Source organism: Crassostrea angulata, chromosome 4 (genome assembly GCF_025612915.1).
Source record: "Crassostrea angulata isolate pt1a10 chromosome 4, ASM2561291v2, whole genome shotgun sequence".
Taxonomy (NCBI): domain Eukaryota; kingdom Metazoa; phylum Mollusca; class Bivalvia; order Ostreida; family Ostreidae; genus Magallana; species Magallana angulata.
This window is the reverse complement of record NC_069114.1, coordinates 26,514,245-26,537,648: the sequence shown is the minus strand read 5'-3', so window position 1 is coordinate 26,537,648 and position 23,404 is coordinate 26,514,245. Positions and strand designations below refer to the sequence as shown.

At 31.5% G+C, this 23,404-nt stretch overlaps 1 protein-coding gene across 1 annotated transcript; it reads left to right on the top strand.

Annotated features, from left to right (window-relative positions):
- Nucleotides 1-23,217, top strand: LOC128182191 (uncharacterized). The gene is made up of 41 exons (XM_052850795.1): nt 1-1,571; nt 2,663-2,823; nt 3,633-3,814; nt 4,543-4,653; nt 4,942-5,097; nt 5,660-5,905; nt 6,501-6,585; nt 7,802-8,182; nt 8,673-8,842; nt 9,299-9,370; nt 9,647-9,822; nt 10,354-11,183; nt 11,312-11,380; nt 11,595-11,723; nt 12,649-12,779; nt 12,871-13,002; nt 13,253-13,318; nt 13,429-13,517; nt 13,621-13,747; nt 13,856-13,958; nt 14,311-14,366; nt 15,468-15,575; nt 15,694-15,784; nt 16,155-16,264; nt 16,395-16,436; nt 16,672-16,755; nt 16,995-17,066; nt 17,258-17,346; nt 17,435-17,555; nt 18,013-18,118; nt 18,240-18,301; nt 18,708-18,746; nt 19,417-19,467; nt 19,565-19,618; nt 20,384-20,443; nt 20,849-20,956; nt 21,188-21,249; nt 21,414-21,534; nt 22,352-22,416; nt 22,715-22,795; nt 22,926-23,217. Exons 1-41 carry the CDS (start codon nt 1,546-1,548, stop codon nt 23,059-23,061), a joined length of 5,160 nt encoding a protein of 1,719 aa, XP_052706755.1. The 5' UTR covers nt 1-1,545; the 3' UTR covers nt 23,062-23,217.
- Nucleotides 23,218-23,404: the final 187 nt, after the last annotated feature.

The following is a 23,404-nucleotide window of genomic DNA, read 5'->3' as shown; positions in this document are numbered from 1 at the left end:
AAAAGGGCGGAAAATGTGAAAAATGGAGGATCGAGGAGTACCAGAGGCGGTACAATATGAACTGACCCGATGGCTGGAATAACTTGACATTTGTATAATGGGCCTGTGTATATGTTTATGAATGAATTTAAACATAAGATTGATCAAATTTGCTGGTATGTCTATATTTCGACATCTTTAAAGTCTTACCGTTACAAATTTAATGACAATAACACTATAACAGTACAGTTACCATAGATTTAGCTTCGTAGCTTGAAATTTGAAGTTTAATTGAATAGCTGAATGAACCTACTTCAGGTAAGTAATTAAAGCTATATAGGTAATTCATGGTATGCAGCTAAATCCTGTAATCGTATTTGACCCGAACGATATTAAAATCAAATAGGCTATATTTAAATCATAGCTTGCTTCGGCAGAAAAGTGAATCACTCCTGGCTCATTCATAAATGAAAATGACAATAACATTTGCAATGCTTACCTGAATCTAGAAATACGTTTTACAGAGAAAAAAAAACTACTTGTAAACAAATGCCCAGTATTTTAGTTTTGATGGTATTTATCAATTTTGTGTACATTTCCTAGAAATGATGCCTGCATATAAAATTTGGATCTTGTACCATAGCTAGGTGGATTTTCCATTGTAAAATGATGTGGTATATTCCTAAGTACACCATGGCATATGGACTAACTTAATATTAAGGGGTTAAGGTACATGAAGTTATGCTTCTGTTCTATTCAAACTGAAGCCATATAGATATACCATAGCCACATACATGTACACCATGACCTATAACCATGTCACACTGTAGAAATGACTGCATGATGAAATCAATTTATTTTAAATTTTATTTCAGTTCAATACAACTGTATGGAAGAAATGATCTCATTTCATCAAATTAAAAGTTCAATTATAAACAGTACCATTAGTACCACGCCATCAATTTTCTGGTCTGATAGTGACAGCTGGTTTCTCAGCAGGTACATTTACAGACAAATCAGCTGAAACGGTCTCATTTCATCAAATCAAAAGTACAATTATAAGAATTAAGTACCATTAGGTACTGCCCCAATGACTTTTCTGGTGGCCTGGGTTTTTGGTAGGTACATTCATAGGCACATCAGCTGCTTTTATTTTAATCTCCTTTGAATTTGGAACACTACTTTCAAGGACACCTGAGACATCTTTCAGCATCTCATTGGAGAGACTTTTGTATTTTTGTATATCATGGTACGTTAAGAGATTTACCCAATACAATTGCATTGGTTTATGTTGAAATAAACTATGCACTCATCCATACTTCATATGCAATAGGTATCTGCATCTGATGATCAATATCGCTCCATGCACTCATTATCATATGAGCAAGTAAAATCTTAAAGATGCTAGTAATTAATATATTTGTGAAGAATATCATTTATTTTCTTTTAATTAAAATTATTATTTTTCTATTCCAGGATTTTGTAGATAACTATTTGGTTTGAGACAAAATTATTGCAATAACAGTGTATACTGAAGTTGAATCTGACAATTGCTGCAGCAATAACATGGATACTGAAGTTGAATCTGACAGGTATAAACAGTCGCACAAGCAGACATTGGAATGTAAAAAACTTAATTTTTCTTGTATCTCAGAGTTGGAAGACTAACACTTTGCCAGACTTTGTTTAAACTCGTACATTGTATTATTGTTAACTGGCTTTTCCAACGGAAAAATCTGGTTTTAATTGAAATGGTGAAAATGGCGGGCTGGTGGGCGGGCAGCTGCCAAAAAGGTATACCCTGATTGTATTGATAACTCTTCCTACAGTTTTCAAGATAGGAAGTTGTTTTTTTGCAGATTAGTTGTACATATATAAGAGGTATGCATATTGCTAGGATTTTGATTTCTGATAATTTATGAAAAAAATATCAGCTTTTGAACTTACCGCTAGTCATTTTTAGGCAAAATATTGCATAAAGGGTACTCCATTTCACTGGATACGGTAGGTAGTGTTTATCAATTCAGTGTTAACATGGATTATGGATACAGTTCACATAAAAGAAAACCTGGCTTGCTGTCACATTGACAGCTTTTCACTTAATTGTTATGAAAAGTCAGATTGTTTTGTGAAGTGGCAGGGTTACATAAACAAAGTACATCTTGCACATGTATACACTTTGCGTAGAACTTTACTAGAGGACAGGAGTTATTGAATCCAGCCAAAAATTTTCCTACTGTAGATAAAGGAGTTGTTTTCAAGAGCAAGGTCAACATCACTTGATTATTTAAAATTTCAAATTCATGCCACTCTCTTAAAAAAGATTTTAGTATATGTGCCCCATTCTCTCCATTTGAAATTATTTGGTAATATTGTCTCTCTCTCTCCCTGAAGTGTGTCAGCTTGAGGATAAACAGAAATTATACAAACTTATTGTCATCTTTGTAGGTATTGATAATGATCAACAGTCGATCTGCTTTTTGTTCTGTATATAAAATACATGGCCGTTATAGGTTTAGGTTTCAGGGTGGAATTTCATTGCTCATATATTGAGTATACTGTACTTGAACTTCTCCAAGTTTTAACTAAATGAACAAGCTTTACATGTTATCCATTGCCTCATATATTATATTTTATTCTTTGGGGTTTAAAGTGTATATTTGTAATTCTTATATTACAACAGATACCTTTCATGGGAAGACTTCTTAGAAGGGAAGACTTCCCATTTATCGGGATATGTTTCATCACTTGTTCAACTTGAGAAGTTGATTCTGGAATATGAATTTACAACATCTTCAAGGTTCCGATCATTAAAAAGCACAAAGGACTTTGGGCAGAATATAGGTAAATTTAGATATTTATTATAGTTGTATAATCATTGTATTAATTTGCTATGTTTGTTAAAGATACTGTAAATGTGAAAGGTAAAATTATACAGATTGACAGACAGACAGATGGCTAAGGTGATTGCTATAATCCCCCCTAGATTTGTGTGTGACATGAACTGATGTGGGTGTTCAGAACTAAATAGTATTATATTTAGTTTTGAATACCCACATCACACACAAATCTAGGGGGTTTTAATTAGCAATAACCTTAGTCATCTGTCTGTCTGTATTTGCAATTTTGTCAAATCATTATATAATCTTTGTAATGGATCGATGAACATTATAATCTAAAATAAATCAAAAATTGTATATGATCTGAGTATATATATGTCATGATTTTGACCCAAAACCATTTGGGCAAGTTAAAGCTAGGTCACTTGAAGGGAAGTGAAAAATTTGTGTTTGCTCTAGCTATACCTTCCTTATTGAAAAACTTTTGACACTCCCACTTTTCCGGTTGCTTATTACCTGTGAAATATGTAAGAAATGTAATTATTATTCTTTTATGAAATATAACCCTCTATAGGTTGTCGGATCTCTCTTAACGTACGTACCTAACTTGCTCTCTTGTAGAGAATTGTATTTTAAATGAATTGGGTACAATAAACTGATTTAATGATTTCCCCAAAATGTTGCTGATTTTCCAAAAGTTAACGATTATGGTTCCATGTTCCAACCCCATACTGTATTTTAAGAGCCCTAAGTTAATAGGTACGGTATGTGTACATGTATTTACATAATGTTACATATTGTATGTTTGTACAGATCTATCATCCATTAAGACACTTAATGTGAGATTTTCTGATACCCAAAGCAACTGCGATCCTGCAATTCCATATGATGGAGCTCCATTTTTGATTCATGGAAAAAAAATCCTCGAATGCCATCAAGGGCCAAACAGAGATAGGAAGACCAATGAAAAAAAGTTTCAGCAGTGTAAAAAAAATGTGTGTATAGAATGTTACTGTTGCAATTTAAGAACGAAAAAATCTCATCAGAAAATGTCCTCATTTGATACAACAGTAGTTGTATAAATAACTGCAGATAAACATACTTTAGATTGAGTACTTAAGGTAAATTTAATTTGGAAAACTTCTATAGTCTGTCCCAAGATATTTATGCTGCACATTTGGACATTTTTGTTGTTGCTACTTACACATATCTGTTAAAGAAGCTAGTGCAATTGAAATAGATGAAAGAGAACATTTCCAAAATTACTCACTCACACATTGTCATTTTTCCCTAGCAGAAATCCACAGGAATTTAGAAAACTATATATTTCCTATGAAGATTTATAATGGGGAATGTTGACATCTTTTTTCCATATGAATGTCACACCTCACACAATTTTTCCATGTTATCATCCGGGTACCCTATCCATTTAGCAATGTAAAATCCCTGTAAACTTTTTATTTGTAGCCGTGTATTGAAACCTGACAAGCTAGAAGCGAGGGGACAGTAAATAAATGTTTTAAAAGGGAAATCTTGCGATTTTTTCTCACTATAAGTATTGAATGAACATGTATCTTCTGAACCAAGAAGTATTTATAAATATCGAAGAATATAAGAAAATATGCAGCAAAAATATCTTAGGACAACCTAATAGCTTTTGTGATTAGTTCAATCAGATTCTAGCTGTGCTGTATTGTTGATAACTTACAAAATTATTTTTTAGTCTGATCATACGTACAAAGTCAGCCAAAGAAACTATGTTCAACCGAGTAAAAAGAAAGGTTGCCCTGCCAAAATAAAAATCCGCCATGTACTTAAGTTTCCTGGATACCAAGTATGTATCAAATAGAATTAATTATATAATATTACCAACTTAAGTCTAAATGTAAAATATGAATACCAACTTGAATATAAAATATGAATCATGATACTCTTCCTTGGTCTTGTTGTAGGTTATTTAATTGTACAAGTGCGGAATAAAATAAAGAAATGTAATGAGTATATGAATAATGAAATGCATGTAGCGCCCATTTTATATTAAGCAATTGCACAAATGGAATACATGTATGTATTTGTAATATAAACTTTTAATATTGAAATTTTATTCTTCTTAATTAAACAGCTTGCAGAAAACCAGAATTCTAAATACATCCGGAACCAGGTTGCAGCCAAACTGAAGGAAGATTTAAAATACAAAAATCATGATGTGTTATCTGAACACAGATTCTATGTTTCCTTTCCAGAAAATGATGAACATTGCAATCATCTAAAAGGAGAGGTATATAATGATATAAAAAATGAACTAACAATTTTGAGGTGGTATGGGACACTTGTTGATATTAATGTGGATAAAAGAACATAATTGATTATAATCGAAATACTCTCGTTGGTTCAATAGAGCGAAAAATTTGTTTTAAAGGATAATGTTTTGCTCTATATTTAATATTAAACTTGGCCTTTATTTAGCTTGAACACTACCAAGGATGAAAAAACTAAAATCCTAACAGTTTTCTAAAAGTACAAAAATATGTAATTTAAAAATGAAATGAAATCAGAATTCCATTTTGAACTGCCCACATTTTTGCCATTCCTGGCTTTTTAGGAAGTTATAAGTACCATTATGTGCCAATGGCCATGTACTATAGGGAGAATATAGGTAAAGTTAGATTTGAAATATTTATGTATGTGATTTATTGTAATAGTAAATTTTGCTTTGGTTGCTAGGATATTGACATACATTCAATTGTGCAAAACTGCCTGAAGAGCCAGGAATGACGAAAATGTTTGCAGTGAATCTAATGAAATTAAAATTGACTCGATCATTATGTTTTGATATTCAGGCCTCCTGTATCCTACAGCCGATGGACAGGAGACTCTCCGAGTACATTAAGAAGATTGTAATGGAGCACGGGGTAACAAGTACTCTAAAAATGAAGTTGTTGCTTGAGGTCTACTTGAAGGAGTTCATTTTTAAAGATACCCCTTTGCCACCCAAATATAACAAAAGATTTTGGCCTTCATTAAAAGACATATACAACCATATGGGAAGTCAGTTATTGAAACTGAGGGACAGCTGTATTGATCAGGTACATTTAGTTACAATATAAATGTAAAGTTATTTGATGATGTGTATGTCAGCATTCATAATTAATATTTCTGAATTTTTGATGCCACATTTAAAGAAATAAGAAAGAAGTATCTGCATGTTTAATTGAAAAAAGCAAAACTGTAATTTTATAATAACCAAATTAATAAATACATTTTGAATATGCAGCAGACTTTCTAAGTGTATATATATATTACATTCATACACATACATATGTTACAATGTATTAAACTTTTGCTAGGCATTCTTTTTGATTACATTAATTAATTTGCAAGTTTGTGACTTCTATCAATCATTTGAATAATAGAGATGTTAGTAGGTAATTATAAGGTAAGATTTGCCTATCATTGAAACATAGTAACATGACAAATCTGATGATTTCATATATTGTAACAGTGTAATGGCCTCGACCAATACACAACTTTTGTGTAATATCTATACATGGGGCTTTAATAATTGGTCCTTCTCTTGGAGACATTTTCAGGGACTGATCGAGTAAAACATATGAAATATTTTGCAGAAGTCATATTTGCTTAATATTTTTATCATAATGGATCTTATTATTTTGATTGTAGCAAATAATTCAGGAAATGGTTACAAAAGAGAACTCATATCATCCAGATGACAAGTTTTATATAAGAACCAAGAATGAAGAGTCAGGTAAGATCCATTTATTAATTCACTCAGGTGACCCACTGCCATTGGTCTTAATTCCGTTGTCGTCATGCTTTGTCAACACAAGGCCAATTGTTACCAGTTTTGGTAAAAAGCATATCTATAAGTTAAAGGAATCTAAATTGTGAAAGTCTTGGCTTTTATACAACCCTCGGGGCCGTATAGAAGGGGCCAAATATATAGGATTTAGGGTTAAATTTTCAAAAGTCTTCTCAACTTTGATCCACTGGGGAGGGAGTGGGGGGAACTAAATGCAATGATAATGATATCCCTGAAGACTCTCTAAGGGTGGTGCCAACATGGCCATATAGCAGAAATGTACATGTAATCAATCTTAGGAAATCTTCTATTCTCCTATACATTTTTGAGATAAACTAAATGCATGGTTATATAGGCCAAAATAAAATTATTGTTTGTTTGGACTTGCCTCCTGCTTCATTGAAATTCCCCTGCTGGTGAAATTTATTTTGCAAGTAATAAAGAAATAGTTTTTCATATGGAGATTTTTTATTTTTACCAATTTTTAAGTTATACCCAGTAGTAAAACTTGAAGTTTTAAAAAAAAAATTCCACCCTCTCCCTCCCTCCTGGGTCTAGAAACCCCAAGATGGCAATTCCAAACAAAAAAAATTTTAAGATCATGTCCATGAAATCCACTTCCTAATTGTGAAATTCTTGGTCCCTCTGATAGAGGTTCAGGTCTTAGTACTTCACTACACCTTCAAATAGTTTCTCAAATCCGTAGAAAATTACTTGATTATGATAGAGAGCATGTTGGATATGTAGCATATATATGTCAAATAGGCGAAAAAATGTGCAATTTTGGATAAAAATTATATTTTTAAAAATTTCATTCAATAAACATGAACAAAAGCTACAGGCGAATTCGAACTCATGATCTGTGGTTCACAAGCATGATACTTTAACCACTGATCTAGGTATGTCGATATACATCTGAATCGATTGATACAAACAGTTTAACAAAACATTAAAATCGCCATCTTGTGACGTAGTGTCTTAAAAAGTACATGTATAAGTCTCGGTGTAGTGAAGTACCTTAAGTCTGGACCAGTATGGCAATATAGTGAAACTGTATTGATTTGATAATATTTTCTTTTGTACTATAACAGTCAGGAGAGATAAACTTATGTATTGTTATTATGTTCATATAATGTCCTGATATTTAATTGTGAAATTCTAGAGTCCGTAATTGAAGAACCTGATGAGAATTTATTGTTGGATGAAGATTTTACCATTCGACGCACTGGTTGCAGGAATAAGTTTTTGTATGTTCACCAAACAAAGTGGCAACAGGAACTATTGAGACGTTATGGAAATGAGATTTGCCTCTTGGACGCCACATACAGAACTACACGATATTCTTTGCCCCTGTACTTTCTTTGTGTACCTACCAATGTCAACTATATGACTGTTGCTACATTTATTGTGGAGTCGGAAGATACACCTTCTATACAAGAAGCTTTGTCAATTTTAAAAGCGTGGAATCTTGCATGGAGACCTGCATTTTTTATGTGCGATTATGCCAATGAAGAAATTAATGCCATAGAAACTGTGTTTCCAGGTAAGTAAATATACAAATAATTATAAACCTATAGTTCGAGATAACGAAATTTTACTGTAATATACATATAGATTAAGAAAGAAATCTGAAAATCGTTCAATATAGTTTAAGCGCTTTCATTTTAAAATTTTCAGAAGCTATGTAATAAGTAACATAGTAACATGACGTCAAAATTTCAAAAACTTAAATTAAACGGCAATGTCTATTATTTTAATGGTTCCATAGTATCTCAGTATAATAAAATTATAAGCTCAATGTATACTGGGGTATTTGTAGTGCCTCCAAAAATAAGGTGTTACTTAATTTTAATAATGGAATAGCCATGTATAAATCTAGTACATGACTTTGTACTACAAATCTGATCGATCTAGATGTGCTCTTCAATTATTTTTGGAATCTGCAATGAGGTTTGATTTTTTTGTATTATATATACTAGCTGTCAGTGAAACACTAAACATACGTACCTTCAATTTTTAAATGTTTATTTCAGAGTCATTTGTATACCTTTGTGATTTTCACCGTGAACAGTCCTGGGATAGGTGGCTAAAGGCATCCCACAACTGTATAGGAAACGACAAACCAGAAATTTTGAACCTCTTCCGTTCTATTGCACATGCAAACACCATTGAGGAATTCAACATGGCTAAATCAGCTTTAGAGGTTATTAAATTGATGCATGCTTTTAATGAACTTATTATACTTATATAGAATAGTGGATATGTTCAATTCTCTGTTAATTTTAACTTTTACATGATGTCACCGTAAATGCACATGCTTAATTATTGTTTGACTGTTGCATTATTGTAGATATTTAAAACAAGGATACATTGATAATTATGAACCATTTGCCATTCTTAAATGTTACTGTATTATAATAATATATGTATGGTAAGTAATAAATGGCAATGTTTGAAAGTTTAGCGTTTATGCACTTGGTTGGTACGTATATAATCACATCTTCTGATAAGCCATTTAAGCTTCACAAAATTTGATCATGTGTCAACCAAGTTCATATCTCGGTGAACTTTTTGACATTGCTGTTTATTTCTTAAATGAACTTCTTAGTGTGCCCTATTATAGATATTGAATTGTGAAATCTAAAATTCATAATTACAGGAAAGTAGGTTCTGGACCAACAACAGTCGATTGAGAAGTTGGTTCAAAGACAGATGGTTGGACAAACACAAGGTTATTACTGTTAACAAAAATTGGATATTAAATGATTGTGATGCTATGAAAAAAAGAATAAACGTATACTAGCGCTGTCACTAGTTTTCCTGAATTTTTTCCACTGACTCCAATTGTATCACATCTGTATGACAAATTGTATAATTATTTCAGCTCAAAAAAGGGATTTCTTTAAATTTTGCTCAGTAACTATATATTTCGTATGAATATTATTATAGATCTATTTTGGCCCAGACTCATTATTAATTATCCATTAATTTTGTTTTTACTTTTTAGCGATGGGTAAAGGCTTTTCGCCAGATGAGGTTCAATGCCTCCGTTAATACCAACAATGGGGTTGAACGACAGAACAAAAGCCTGAAATATGAATTCTTAGAAAAGAAAAAGGCTAAATCACTGTCTCACCTGCTCACCATTCTCTGGCATGAATTTCTTCCGGACATCTACCAAAGGTTAAAGCACAATCAATTACTAGCTTATACTTTTTTTTATATATTAGTCTAGGTTCTTGCAATACATTTTTACCCAATGAATGAAAAACAATTTAGATATTCTTTTTCATAATGTTATATATATTTGTAACAAAAGGTAATATTGAAGTGACTTGAATGTTAAATTTTAAAGGTTGACTTATAGTGTAGATTCTAATTAAACCTGAGAAATTGATATATGTGTAAAGTCGAAAGAAGCTCATCTCACAGATTTTAAATCCTTGCTTTCATTTTGCAAACCGTTAGATGAAAGTTAATTGAAGAGGTATAAAAAAAATTAAGTATTGAAGATTTTTCTTCTGATTTGATGCAGACATATTGATTGCAGGATTAAAGTACTGGCAGTGTCAAAACAAGGAATCTACAGTAACTGTCCAGCATTTGATGCGATAACATGTAAATATGAGCAAGTTCAGTACTAACTGAATAGTACGGTGCACTAATATTTATTACCTATTATTTTGAAGTAGTCTTTATTTTATTTGATTTTAGATACGTTAGACAGAACTTGTCTTCTGCTGAAGAAGCAAGGAATTATGCAGAGAACATACCAGGGTTTCTTGTAAATCGGCCAGGAAGTGTTGTTAAACACTGTTATAAGAGGTGGGACGACTCCGTTAACATTTCTGTTGATGATATAGACCAGATAGGAGAAGGTCAGTTTCTGGTAAAAAGCCAGACACCTGGTTGTTCACAAGTGTATACTGTCAACTTTTTGCCAGGAGGATTTCCTATTCCATCTTGTAGTTGTGATGATTGGAGGAAACACCACCTCATTTGCAAGCACTTTTGTGCAATTTTTAGACATACTCCGTGGAAGTGGGAGCAGCTTCCGAAGGAGTACAGGAATAATCCTTTTATCACCCTTGATGATGATGTACTTCACCACTTCTGTTCTCCAACTGAAGAAGATACTACAATAAACAGTGAACCCTGCTTTCAAGAATCCGAGTCTTCAATGAAGGGAAGCCAATCTTTGCCCGTGCCTACTAAATCAAGATTGTCAAAATTGAGGTCAAAAATCTTGGGCATTTTTGAAGTGATAAAATCACATGTTTATAGCTGTAAAGATGAGGTTCGCCTAGAAGAGGTTTTCAACAAGCTTCAAAATACAGCAGAGACTCTTAGAGACCTTTCATGTGAGAACAATGAGTTTCTGGTTGATGAAGAGAAGGACATGACCCACATAGGCACCCCAAAAGCCAGGAGATTATCTCTTTCCAAGAAAAGAAGAAAAGGTACAGGTAGACATGGTGTAGCAGCTGACAGATTAAAGACTTACTCTTCAAAAGGCATTGGGGATTTATTGAAGAGAGAGAGTGGTATGTTTTATATATTTCAAATCCAATATATGTTGCACATATTTTGTGTCATATTGCACAATTCAGTGATGATTTCCTTCTATTGATAATTGATGTGCATTTATTTGATTTGTTTTACTTATTTACAGACGAGTGTAAAGTTATTGAAGAAGAAGTGATCTCTATAGATGACAATGATCAATGTGTATTTAACACAAGTAAGAATTATATTGTTTGTTCGAATCATTTACATTATGTATGCTGCAGATTCGAATACATTAATATATTCTAATTCCTAATTAGTTCAATGTAAATCAAAAGGAGAATCTTAAATGATTTTGAAGCACTAAATGTTTGAATATAATTCCCTTGTTGATGTTAGGGCTTAGTTAATTTGATCATACATGTACTACTATGCTAATCAACTTTCAGTTTCTGATGTAAAAGGCATTTTGAAGAGAAAAGGAGAAAATAATTCATCAGTCAAGAAAAGAGTTCAATTTTCTGATACATATTCTTCATACCCACAAGAGGACATAAAGCAATGTTGTAGCCATGATGGTATGCTAGAAAAATTATATTGATTTCTGAAATTGCATATGTATGAAAGGTTCAGTACTGCCATGCATACTCTTGCTTAGCAGTAATATATAAAGCTTAGTTGGTTAATTTTCATTTACTTAGTGGGTAGAGCATTGTGGGTCCTATAAATTTTGAGTCTACTTGGGGTCATTCCTTTTTTCTAGAAAACTTTTTTTTAATATTATGCAGTTTTTGAACAAGAAGTTAGAATTTGTGTAGTTCATTTTTGCGAGTTGATTTTAATCAACTCTCCGATGCAGTTACTCTGGCAAACTGAAAGTGAAACAGTGCTAAATTTGGACCTAGGCACAAATCATCACCTCTGACAAGACTTAGTTCTTGAAAATAATAGAAAAATTCGAAGTAATGTATATGCTGAAGCATTGTTTTTCAAGGACACTTATCAATAAACACTTTGAAAATAGTCAGATTTTATATAGTATGAACAACTAAGATATTGTTATAGTCTTAATTATATGTATTCCTACGCCAGAGTTTGATATAGCCTCGTTCAACCAGACGCTCGGCTGTCTCCGTAAATCTCTGACAAGCAGAAAGGTCTTTTGCTTGTCGAAGATTAACGGAGACAGCCGAGCGTCGGGTTTAACGAAACTAGAATTCGATATCAGTAGTTCTTGGATCCATAAATTTTTTAGAATTGCTTCAATTACTTATACATAGTTTGAAATCTATCTTTAAATATTATAACACATATTATTATAACTCATATGGGGTTTCTCAAAATTCTTGTAGGAAAAGTCTAAAATTCATATAATAAGAAAGTGCGTAGTTCAAATACAGACTAGAAACTAATTGCCATGCAAGATAAGTTGATTTTAAAATAAATGATAATAGATAAAATCAACTCCCGTCAGTACTTCAGTACTTTGATTTATGATTACAGCTTTACAAGAAGTGAGAAAACTTTGGAGTTTGGAAAGAGGTACAGGATATATAGTGGGGAAAGTTTCCAACTTCAATGTTACTGATACTGACATAAGATCTCTGAATGGCACTAGATGGGTGACTGATCAGGTCTGTATTCCTGTATTACAGTCAAAAAGTTTAACTTTGGTGGACATATTTTTTGTGACAACTTGATCCATTAATACTCTTATTCCTACAGGTTGTAGATGCATATTTAGCAAATATTGTGCAAAGAGAGCTTGAGAAGGGCAAGTCTGTTTCATTGTATCCCTCACAAACAATGAAAAGTTTAGTAGAAGGGACTTTTTCTGTTGATAAATGCAGACAAAAGGTTTGTGTTTTTACAATTGTGTTATTTAAATATGTTTTAATTTTTTTAAGAACAAATATGCCAGACTAGGTTTTCATGAAATATAATTTGCATGCTTGTATTTTATTAATTTTATTTCATTTTTGTGGATCATTATTATTTTATAATTTATCCTAATGAATATGTAAAATATTTGTAAATGCTTTGAAAGCATAATGTTAGATTGTAATGAATAGGTTTTTTTTCTTCATATTTTTGTGATATTCCACAGTTGAAACTATGGGAGTACTCTACTATAATTGGAGCAGTGTGCCAAAACAACCATTGGACAATCCTGGTACTGTTGCAAACATTTTGGCTGAATTAAAAAATAAATTGAAAAATATCTATTAACTTTTTCATGTATTTTTGAAAGTGTGTATATAATAACTTTAAATCTGATTTTAGATTATCGACCCAAAGAAAAGGATTGTTAATTTCATAAATCCAAAGGGAGAAGGGGATTCAGAATTAAATAAAATTAAGAAGAACTGGTGGTAAGCTAGACATTTTTTTCAATATCATGAGTAACATCTATGATAATAATAATATGAAATCATATATATGATGGTTATTATCTTACAATATACTGTCTTTTAGTGCATATATCAAAGCCAGGAAGGAGGTATACAATGAGGTGGAGGCAGAGGATGGCAGTTGGTCTGTGCAGACATTAAAACACTCCAAGCAAAGAGATGCATTTAACTGTGGAGTATATTGCCTAATAGTATGTTATAAGTTTATTTTAGCTATATGATAGTTTATTGTGTTCTTTTTAATTTTGGTATTACATGCATTAAAAAAAACCACTCTCAACTATTTTTCTACAATTCAGTTTGCTGATCGATACTTTCTGGAGGAACCGCTGACAGATATAACAGACAAGAGCCTCTCTACCGCAAGAAAGGAAATTGCTGCCTCTTTGATGATGTGTAATGGTGAAAACAATTCTGTTTAATATTAGTTTTTATAGTACTCTCTCTCTCTCTCTCTCTCTCTCTCTAAATCATGAAAAGTGTAACTAGTTATGACTATGGTAACTCTAGCAAAACCATGTAATATTTCTTTCAAAATATAATCTGCTATTTCTATTTATATATTTGACATAATTTGATCTTATCAGCATAATCTGTATGGTATTTTTGTAAAGTTTAAAAAGCTCTGAATCATTTATAAAGAACAAAACAAAATATTCAAATTTTCTTTTTTACAACTCAATCGTTATTTAGATTTCTTGGATTGATACTTTCATTGATGATATTAAGGGAACTATTTTCTGTTATTTTGAAGCCTGGCAAGCAGAATACTGTCCTACATGTGGATTTAGTACAGATGAAGAAGAGTTGGTATGTAAAATTTTTAGCAATTTTATGTGTACAAGTATCATTTCATGAACAATTCAATAATGTACATAGCTGTAAAGAATGGGTCCAACAAGACCACTTGTATCAATTTTAGGGATTCTTTTATACATGAACATGTTTAATGTTGAATGCAGAGCACTCGCTCTGCTAAACACGCCTCGATATCATCAACCCTAAGACATATAACAAGTAATACCGGTAGCTTTCCAAAAAGCTTGCCTGACTTAAAACAAAATAATTTCATAGGAAGCTTTTATCAATTTGGTTGTGATATAAGAAATTAATCTTATAAACAGAACGTGCATATTAAAGAAGCAATTTAAGTATATTTCTTATCCATTGTATATACATGTACATATGTATATCACTTTCAATCAAATTTATTTCTTATTTCAAATAATTTTAGGAATGTACATGTGTCAAATAATAGTACCCTTGAAAGCAATAGAGAACAAAAGTCAAATTTAATATTATATTTGTTATACATGACTGTTTAAGATGCAAAATGAAAAGCCTTTTTGTCAGTTCCAACCATATAAAAGTAATGGGAAAGGTTTTTGTTTTCAAATAAAGCTTCATGTGTACATACGGTGTGCTCTGGAGTATAAAATTCCCATCAGATCCCAATACAGACTCATCCAGTAATCGGTGCGTAAGAATTATGAATGAATGAGATATTATGGTGCGAATTAAGTCCTGCTTTACCTTTCATCCAATTTAAGGATGAGATCTTCAGTGCTTTGAATAACTCATCCATGGATTGATTGGGAGGGAGTCAAATTAATTGTATCACAAATGTTTTGTTACAAAATATATATTTTACTTTTGATCGATTGTTTTAGAGGGAATCTATTGAACGAATTATCATACATACTACTTTAATAGATATGCCTGACGTTGTGACGTCAGGCAATGACTTAAGTACCGTTACATGTAATAGCAATTTAATGATTTTTCACAGAATCTGCTAGCATTCTGTAAAGTTAACATTATTTTGTCTATTTATGTTAATTTTCTTTTACCTAGTTTGTCTTACAGCATGCTGACTAGTAACTAGTAATATATATGTTCTAAATTTTGTAGGTTAGATGTAAAAAATGCTGTAAACCCTTTCACAAGGCTGAAGCATGCGTTGGTCCTGGTAATTTAACCAACAGAACTTCAGGTTTTACTTGCCTGATTTGCTCCAAGGTAAAACTTGTGATAAAGAGTTTCCTTATATTGCTCTGAAATCTTTAATTGTTGTTTTCAAGTTACCTTTTTATTCTGTATGAAATTTAATAAGAAACAGACAAAACGGAAATTACAGAGTTATGAAGACCCACCAGAAGGTATAGGAACTGGAAAGAAGAGGAAGAGTTCTCCAGAAAAAGAGACCACTGCCCAGCTGGAAGATAATGGTATGTTGAATTTCACCTCTGATTATATCTTTATCTTTCCGTTGCTAATGTTAAATTAAATCTTGAGTATTAAACTTTTTACCCAGGATATCAAACAGACAGATTTGTTAAGATAGCATGTTATAAATACATTGTCACATGTTATTTATGTTGAATATTTCAAACTAGTATTAGAGTTTTTAGTATTATATAGTTTAATTAACTAGAGAAATGATATTACCGGAACAAGTTTGTCATCTCAATAAATTAATTGTATTCTATTCATATTTTTGTTTGACTCTGACCAATTTTTATTTAAAGGAGACTTAAAAGTTGTAATAAATTTAGTATGACCTTTATCATATGCATGCACCAATTTTGCTTTAAACAGTTCAAAGCTTGTGGACAGAAAAGCCAGTTGGACACCTGTGTAGTAAAATAGGTCACTACAAATTAAGTGACAAATCTTTCCATTGTTTGAAAACAATGCTTCCAGATGAGGTATAATTCCTTTCATTGCTTGTAACTTTTAACTTTCTTCGTTATCCATCTATTTAAAAAGATGCAGCAAGATGGTATTTTATGAGTACCTTAGTTATAAAGATATTAATTGTTCTTAATTTTTTTTCAGGTCCTTGACGCATATATGTATCTGCTGTCTGCTTCTCATGAGGTATATGATATATATGTATTTTTTTGGTCCTAAGATTGAGGTTGTAAGCATATTGTTGCATCTTTGGCTGAACTAGGCACCTTTTACAAGCTGTAACTATAATCAGTAAATGTCTAGTTAGTTATGTGCTGAGTTCCCAACACTATTTTTAACAAAGTTGTATCATATACATTGTATTAACAATATTGTCTACGAGATTAAAATGTATCAAAAATAAAAATGTTGTGTATTCCAGAGCAAGAAGATATATCATGTCAATTGCACTATTATGACAGCAATTTTTCAAGGGAATGCAGAATTGCATAACTACCTTTCAGAGGCAAGATATTTTAGTGATCAGATTATCAAAAGCACTGCATGGTTTCATCATTAGAATTATCCAATTAACTTTTTAATGAGAGGCTTATTATTATAACTATAGCTTTGGCACATGATACACACACACATATATATAATATATCTGTTTTAATACATTGTTTGCATTAAAATTGTGATCTACAAGTTATATTGTTTTGATTAACATATGCTCATAAATGTATATATAGTTTTGTGTAATAGGTGCCCAAGTTGGATGAATTTGATGTTATTTGTGGTGCTCTAAATGAAGGTTCCTGTCATTGGACTCTAATAGTAAGTATTTCTTAAACCACACTATATTGGAATTTGTAATTAAGTCTTCCATCTTCTGGAAGCAGGTGATTTCTTGAAAACCATCCAGTGTATTCCTTTCATATTTGTAGGAATAAAAAGTCATAATATAAATTTTATATAAGATACAGATTCTTGAAAAATGTGGTTCCAGGGTCAGTTGTCTATTTCAGTATGTGGAACCCAAGAATAAATTGTTGTTTTACATCAACCCATTAGGAGAGTCATACCAAAGGCTCAGACGTGTTGATGAGAAATGGAAGTAAGTTTTTATATTTTCTTATATATCTGTGAAGAATTTTACTGTTATTTTTTTATTATCCATTACTTCTTTATATTTACTATTTCAGAGAGTTTTTATTTGGAAGAGAAAATTTGGGCATAGAGGAATCCACCACAGAGTGGTTTGTTCACCCAAAAAAACATCCACGTCAGAGAGATTCTACATCCTGTGGAGTTATAGTATTGAAGGTGGTAGCTGTTACTCTGTACATGTACAGTCAACCTTTGTTATCTCGAACTAGATGGGACTGTTAAAAAATTTCGAGATATCCGACTATCTGAGATATCGCATGTAAAATACTTAAAAAATAAGTGATTATGACAAATTGCTTTGACATATCCATTGTATTCAAGTTTTCAGTGTTCAAAATGTCAAAGTTCAACTGTTTTTTAGTTTTAGATTTTGCTTGCTCCTTAAAATAACTAGTTTGACATTGCTTAAAGGTTGCTTTTTAAAAGATCTTTTAAAGAAATTAAGGATCAGTGATTGTTTGGCAATTTAACTAAAACAGGCATTGTGTGTAAAAGGGACAGTAAGCTTTATACAAATCCATGCACAAATTATGTAGTACATCTTTTTCTGATAGACTTTAAAAACTATTTACATTGTTTGAAATTGAAACAGTTGATTTCACTAATTTTGTAGTTTCTAGAGCGTTTGCTTCAAGATGAGGATTTAGATATTGATATTCAGAAAGGCGAAATGATGCGAGCAAGGGAAAACATCGGACAGGTCCTGTTAAAAAACAGTGGTAATTGTCTTGCAATTAGATAACACACTTACTTTATAATCTTAATCATTTCTCAGTAAAATTCTTAAAGTACCATTTCATAACTTTTTATTGATTTATTTTCTATCCTGTTTATCAACAGATGATTTTGATTGCAACTGCAGCCATTGTTTTACAAAAGAAACAACTACAAAGGAATCATTGGTAATATTTTTTAATAACTTTCAATAAATAAATTAAACCAAACTACTGTATAAAATCTTGATTGCAACTCTTTTCCATTAATTTTATAGATTGAAGACCTTTTTGTTACTATTTAAGTGTTGTTACCAATTTTTCTGATGTTGCTGAGTATAGAATTGTACCATTTTTACTTGTATTTGGTCTCTCTGTTAGATAATTAACTCAGGTGAGCAATGTACTCCATTGGCCTCTTGTATTAAGTTTTTTAAGTTGTTAACACTATTAATTTGCAGTCATGACGTGATATTTAAGTTACTAAAAATGGTACATTGGTTGAAAGGGGTATTCTTGGGGTAAATTTGTTCATTATGTTGTTTTCCAGTTCACAATAGTTCACAAAATTAATATTACTTGTCAATTTTTTCAGACCTCTGCAAATTATGATTTGAGGAAAGACCCCAAAAAGGTAATAATATTTTAATATTCTGGCATAAAATCACTGGTTTTTCTGTTTTCATTAAGATTTCAAACATTTTTTTCTCACAGAACTTAGGTTAATACCCAAGTGTTTATTAATGTCTTTGGCAATAAAATGAGCAAAGATGGTTGTCCCACTGAACCAGTATTCTTTTAAACAAGATAACAAGTGTATTGTCAGTTGCAAAATGTTTGGGTATTTTAAAGGAAAACCAATGACATTTTAATTTCATCTTTTTCAAACGGTACTTACTACTTTTCAGAAAAGAAAGAGATCATCTTTCTTATATTCAGATATTAGAGGAAGGTACACGAAAGTTCAGCATGTGCTTTGAAATACATGTAGACAAGTTCTTAGTTTAGATGTTTTGTTGCAATTGCAATAAGTTTAGCAGTTTGATTTATGCAGTTCTAAGCAAACAATGAAGACTCTTTAGTCTTTGCTTTGTTTATAAATAGGAATCTTTTAGAATTCCTAAGATTTATCAACATGTTTCCTTATGCATGAAATTTCATACTAAAATTGTTGCATCAGTTATACATGTACTAATAATTATATATTTAGCAAATACATGAATGCATTATTTTTGGAATCATCTGATTATATAAACAGTCGGCGAGTTTCATTTTAGTAACTAAAAATATCTCTTAAATTTTAGATATTTGCCTTATTCAAAGTTCAGACGTTTGAGAGAGAGCTCTACAGCTTTTACAGTGAGTAAAATGCAGATAGCAATTTCTTTTCAATAAATGAGATTATTTAATTAACAGTCTTCTTGATTTAATAACAAATCATTCTATGTTTAGGAGGGATGTGAAGATTTCCCAAAGCAAGAACAAATGAATGAGTGTATGGAAAAGGTAAAAAAATACGTATTTTAAAAGTTAACTGATCAACATGGTCATTTATTATATGATTGTGTAATTATATGATACTAGAATTATCTGGAAAATATATATTTGTAGACTGATATTCTTTTTAAAGATTATAAAAAGTATATGCAATGTGTATATATGTACCTAATACTAGTAGTACCTATTTTGCAATGCACTTTCATCTGTATGAAGATATGATAAAAGCTACTATAAGATCTTTATAGCATGGCATTTCTTAAGCTTTGGCATGTGATTTTGGTTTAAATTTTACTATACATTGCGACCCTTGTATTTTGCACATTGCTGTAATAAGGTTTCTTCGCACACCTAGAAAAAGTTCTGTATACAAGCCCATTCTTCTAAATTACTTAAAGATATGGATTTTTAGCATGTGTTTGACTTGAAACCCCCCCCCCCCCCCCCCTCCCCCCAATTTTTTTTTTAGGGGGGGGGGGGAATAACATTTTCAAATTTTTATAAAAATTTTCTGCTCTTCATAGAAATAAAAGTCTCTGGAGTATTCAAGCTCAGAACCTGTCGGTTGGTAGACCTAAGCTACACTCATTGCACCACAGATATAGACACTAAAATTTGTCAATATAAACTGTTTCACGATGTGTCAAAATTGCCAAGTTGTGACATACTGTCATAAGAAAAGCAGTCACAGTTGTAAAGGATCCCAAAGGTTCATGTATTACAAAGAAATCCTAAATCATTTACCACATTTCATAATATTTTTCCTTTTACTAGAAGGCTTCAGAACAGATTGCCGAATGCAATGCTTGGTTGCACAAGAGCGTAAATGCTGAAGTGAGTATCACTGTACAGTTATGATTAATATTATCATGTTACTTACCTCTTGCTTATTTGTAATTACCTCCTGCTAATTTGTAAAGAAACATGAGTCATGTGGAGACCATATATATATTCCATTCTTCTATGCAAAGGCAGTCAAAAAGATATAATTGTAACATAGTTTGTAGTTGACCTAATATGGTTTATATGTGCATTGTTACTTGTAAGTAAATTCCCTATGGGCTCGATCTAATAATTTCATTAAATTTCATCTGTCGGTCATTAAATGTCCTTACGAGTATTTCTGATGAACATCTTACTTTCTTTAAACTAAATGTATATATTTACATAAAGGTAAAGATGTTAAATTACATGCAGTTCAGTAGGATTAATGTGATTTTTTATTTTTTTTATAAATAGACTGAACAGTCCAAGAAGGTGGTCAGCATTTTGTGCGAATGGCCAAGAAAGGATCTTCCCATCAGCAAGGGAACAGGAAACATACTAGGCCACAATATAGCAACCTTGGTAATTAATTAATCGCATAACCTTGGCAATGACGATGTAATGTGCAAATATCTGGATAAACATACACAAATGCACGCGCACACACACACACAAAAGCTCGATCAGCAGTCAAGAAATTGTTTAAAAGAGACTGCAAGTTCTATAACTTACTTTTTCAGTGCAGACTGATTTTCAGAAAAAAAATGATTTCATATATTTTTATATTATGTTATTCAATGTAATTTTTAACAGTTTTCAACACACATCAAAGCTAAGCTGAAGGAAATAATGGAATTAGAGGAGGGTGACAAGAGGTAATCAAATGTTAAACAATAAAAGAAGCCAAAATAATGTCATCTTCATATCATTTTTATGGGAATAAAATAAAATATCATATGATGTTCTTTATAATGTAACCGTAACTATTTCAATAATATCATTTCAATATTTTAGATTAATTAGACTTCTTATATTACAGGTGTTATGAGCCACACTGGAGACATCTGCGGTGGATTGACAGAAATGATTTCACAGACCACAACATTATGAATAACTCTTTTAAAGGAATGGAAGAAAGAATTAAACTTTTCTCTAAAAAGGTAGCTTACACACAAACACATATAAATATATATAAACACCAGGGTTGTCTCTAAAAATTGAAGAATGAGGAGAAAATGAAAAAGTAGAAGGGGGTCTGGGGGTCTTGCTTATAGCTACATTGTGTTTGAAATGCAAAAATAGCTGGGTAATTAAGGCATTATAGGCGGGGGAATTCCCAGCCTTATGGGTCTTAGAGACAACCCTGAAACACACAGTGTATTTTACATAGTTTTGACTGCATTCACATAAATTCAAGTTCAATAATGGAGAATGTTTTAATGCATGACTTTTTGTCCATATATGAGGCATCTGGCAAATTTAACTATTTGTGCATGCATTAATTGCACCTTAGGTTACTTATTTACTGACAGCTTCATGTAAATCCTTAATTACATGTAAATTACAAAAAAAACAGTATTCTAATATGTTTGCCTTGATAGTAAAATGTTTACATGTTTACATGATGATAAAAATCATGTTTTTCTTTACATGCATCAGAATATTAACTGAAAGTAAAATTTGGATACTTAAAGAAAAAGTTTGTCGATTTCCAGAATACATGAACATGTGTAGCAATTAATGCTACACATGTACATGTATTCTGGAAATCGACAAAATGTTGGGATAAATCCAATATATCGTGTTTATTGCATGTACCGTAATGCTTTCGCATTACATTTAGAGAGCTTGCCAATGATATATTACATGCTGATCATTCTTTTAGAAGTTGTTAGTTCTGTATTAAAGTTTTTTTTATATACATGCATGTACATTACAATAAAAAAAAAAAAATTACTTTATTTTTCCTTACCATAGAGTTTTACAGAAATTAGTGCCCTTGTTTTGGAAGAATTTGCCTTGTTTAAACCAAAAACAATCATGTAAGTATTTGTTGCAATTTAATTTGCATTGTAAATGAGCTTACCATAAGATATTTAATCATACCGGCCTGAACATTACAAATTTTGAAATTTTTAAGTTCACCTTGATTTTATTCAAACTCTCTTAATTTAGTCATGTTTACTTTGATTTATATATTTTTTTAAGACATTTAAGTAATATGAAAATATTGAAATATACAACTGCTTAATAAAAAAAAAGTGGTGAAGGCCTCCATTTGATACATGTAGATGTTGCCTTCATAAATATACATAGTGGTTCTTTTCCTTTTTATTTTAGTGGTCTCCTGAGTCCCCCAGGATATTACCTGAGCGTGAAAAATTGCAGGAATGAGAAGTTAATGGCAACACTTGAGGATGGGTATGATAGTTTATACTTGCCTATTAAATAGAAAACAAAAAGTCATTTGGTGTCTACCTCTTTGCAACAAGTCTTTTTATAGTTAATTCATCTTTATAGACTGTTGTATAATTTTGCTAATCTATTACAGACCTGGTCAAAAATTCAATGAAGGAGTGCGATATTTCAAGGACGTGTTGCTTGTAGAAGCAAGAATCATCTACGCCTCCATTGTTAAAAACCTTCATTATAGAGAGGCTGAAGAACTTCTATACCCAATGAAATAGCATCTGTGCATGGTTTCAATTGAGTTTTGAGATTTGTGTATATCTGATAGATTGTTTTTCATCAATCAGTATGACATTTTACAATATATTATTATTTTGCAATTGTGAACTTATATTATTTGGTTTTTTTTCGTCATATTTTGTATAAAAGTACACTGAAAAGTGAATCATTTGTTATGGATCAAATTATATTTTTACAGCATGTAATTGTGGGCCAATTATTTTTATGTTTTTCTGTGACTGGGTTTTGTTTCCTATTAACTGGATTATGTTATGCAGAGACAGGATTATGTTTTTCAGTGACTGGGTTAATTATGTTTCTCTGTGACTAGGTTATATAATT

What these genes read in the sequence shown, in the direction of transcription:
- LOC128182191 (XM_052850795.1), top strand. Translation starts at nt 1,546, where the DNA reads ATGGATACTGAAGTTGAATCTGACAG. An exon ending in CATAGAAACTGTGTTTCCAG is followed by an intron (nt 8,183 to 8,672) that starts GTAAGTAAATAT and finishes TGTTTATTTCAG; the next exon opens with AGTCATTTGTATACCTTTGT. An exon ending in GGTCCTGTTAAAAAACAGTG is followed by an intron (nt 18,119 to 18,239) that starts GTAATTGTCTTG and finishes GTTTATCAACAG; the next exon opens with ATGATTTTGATTGCAACTGC.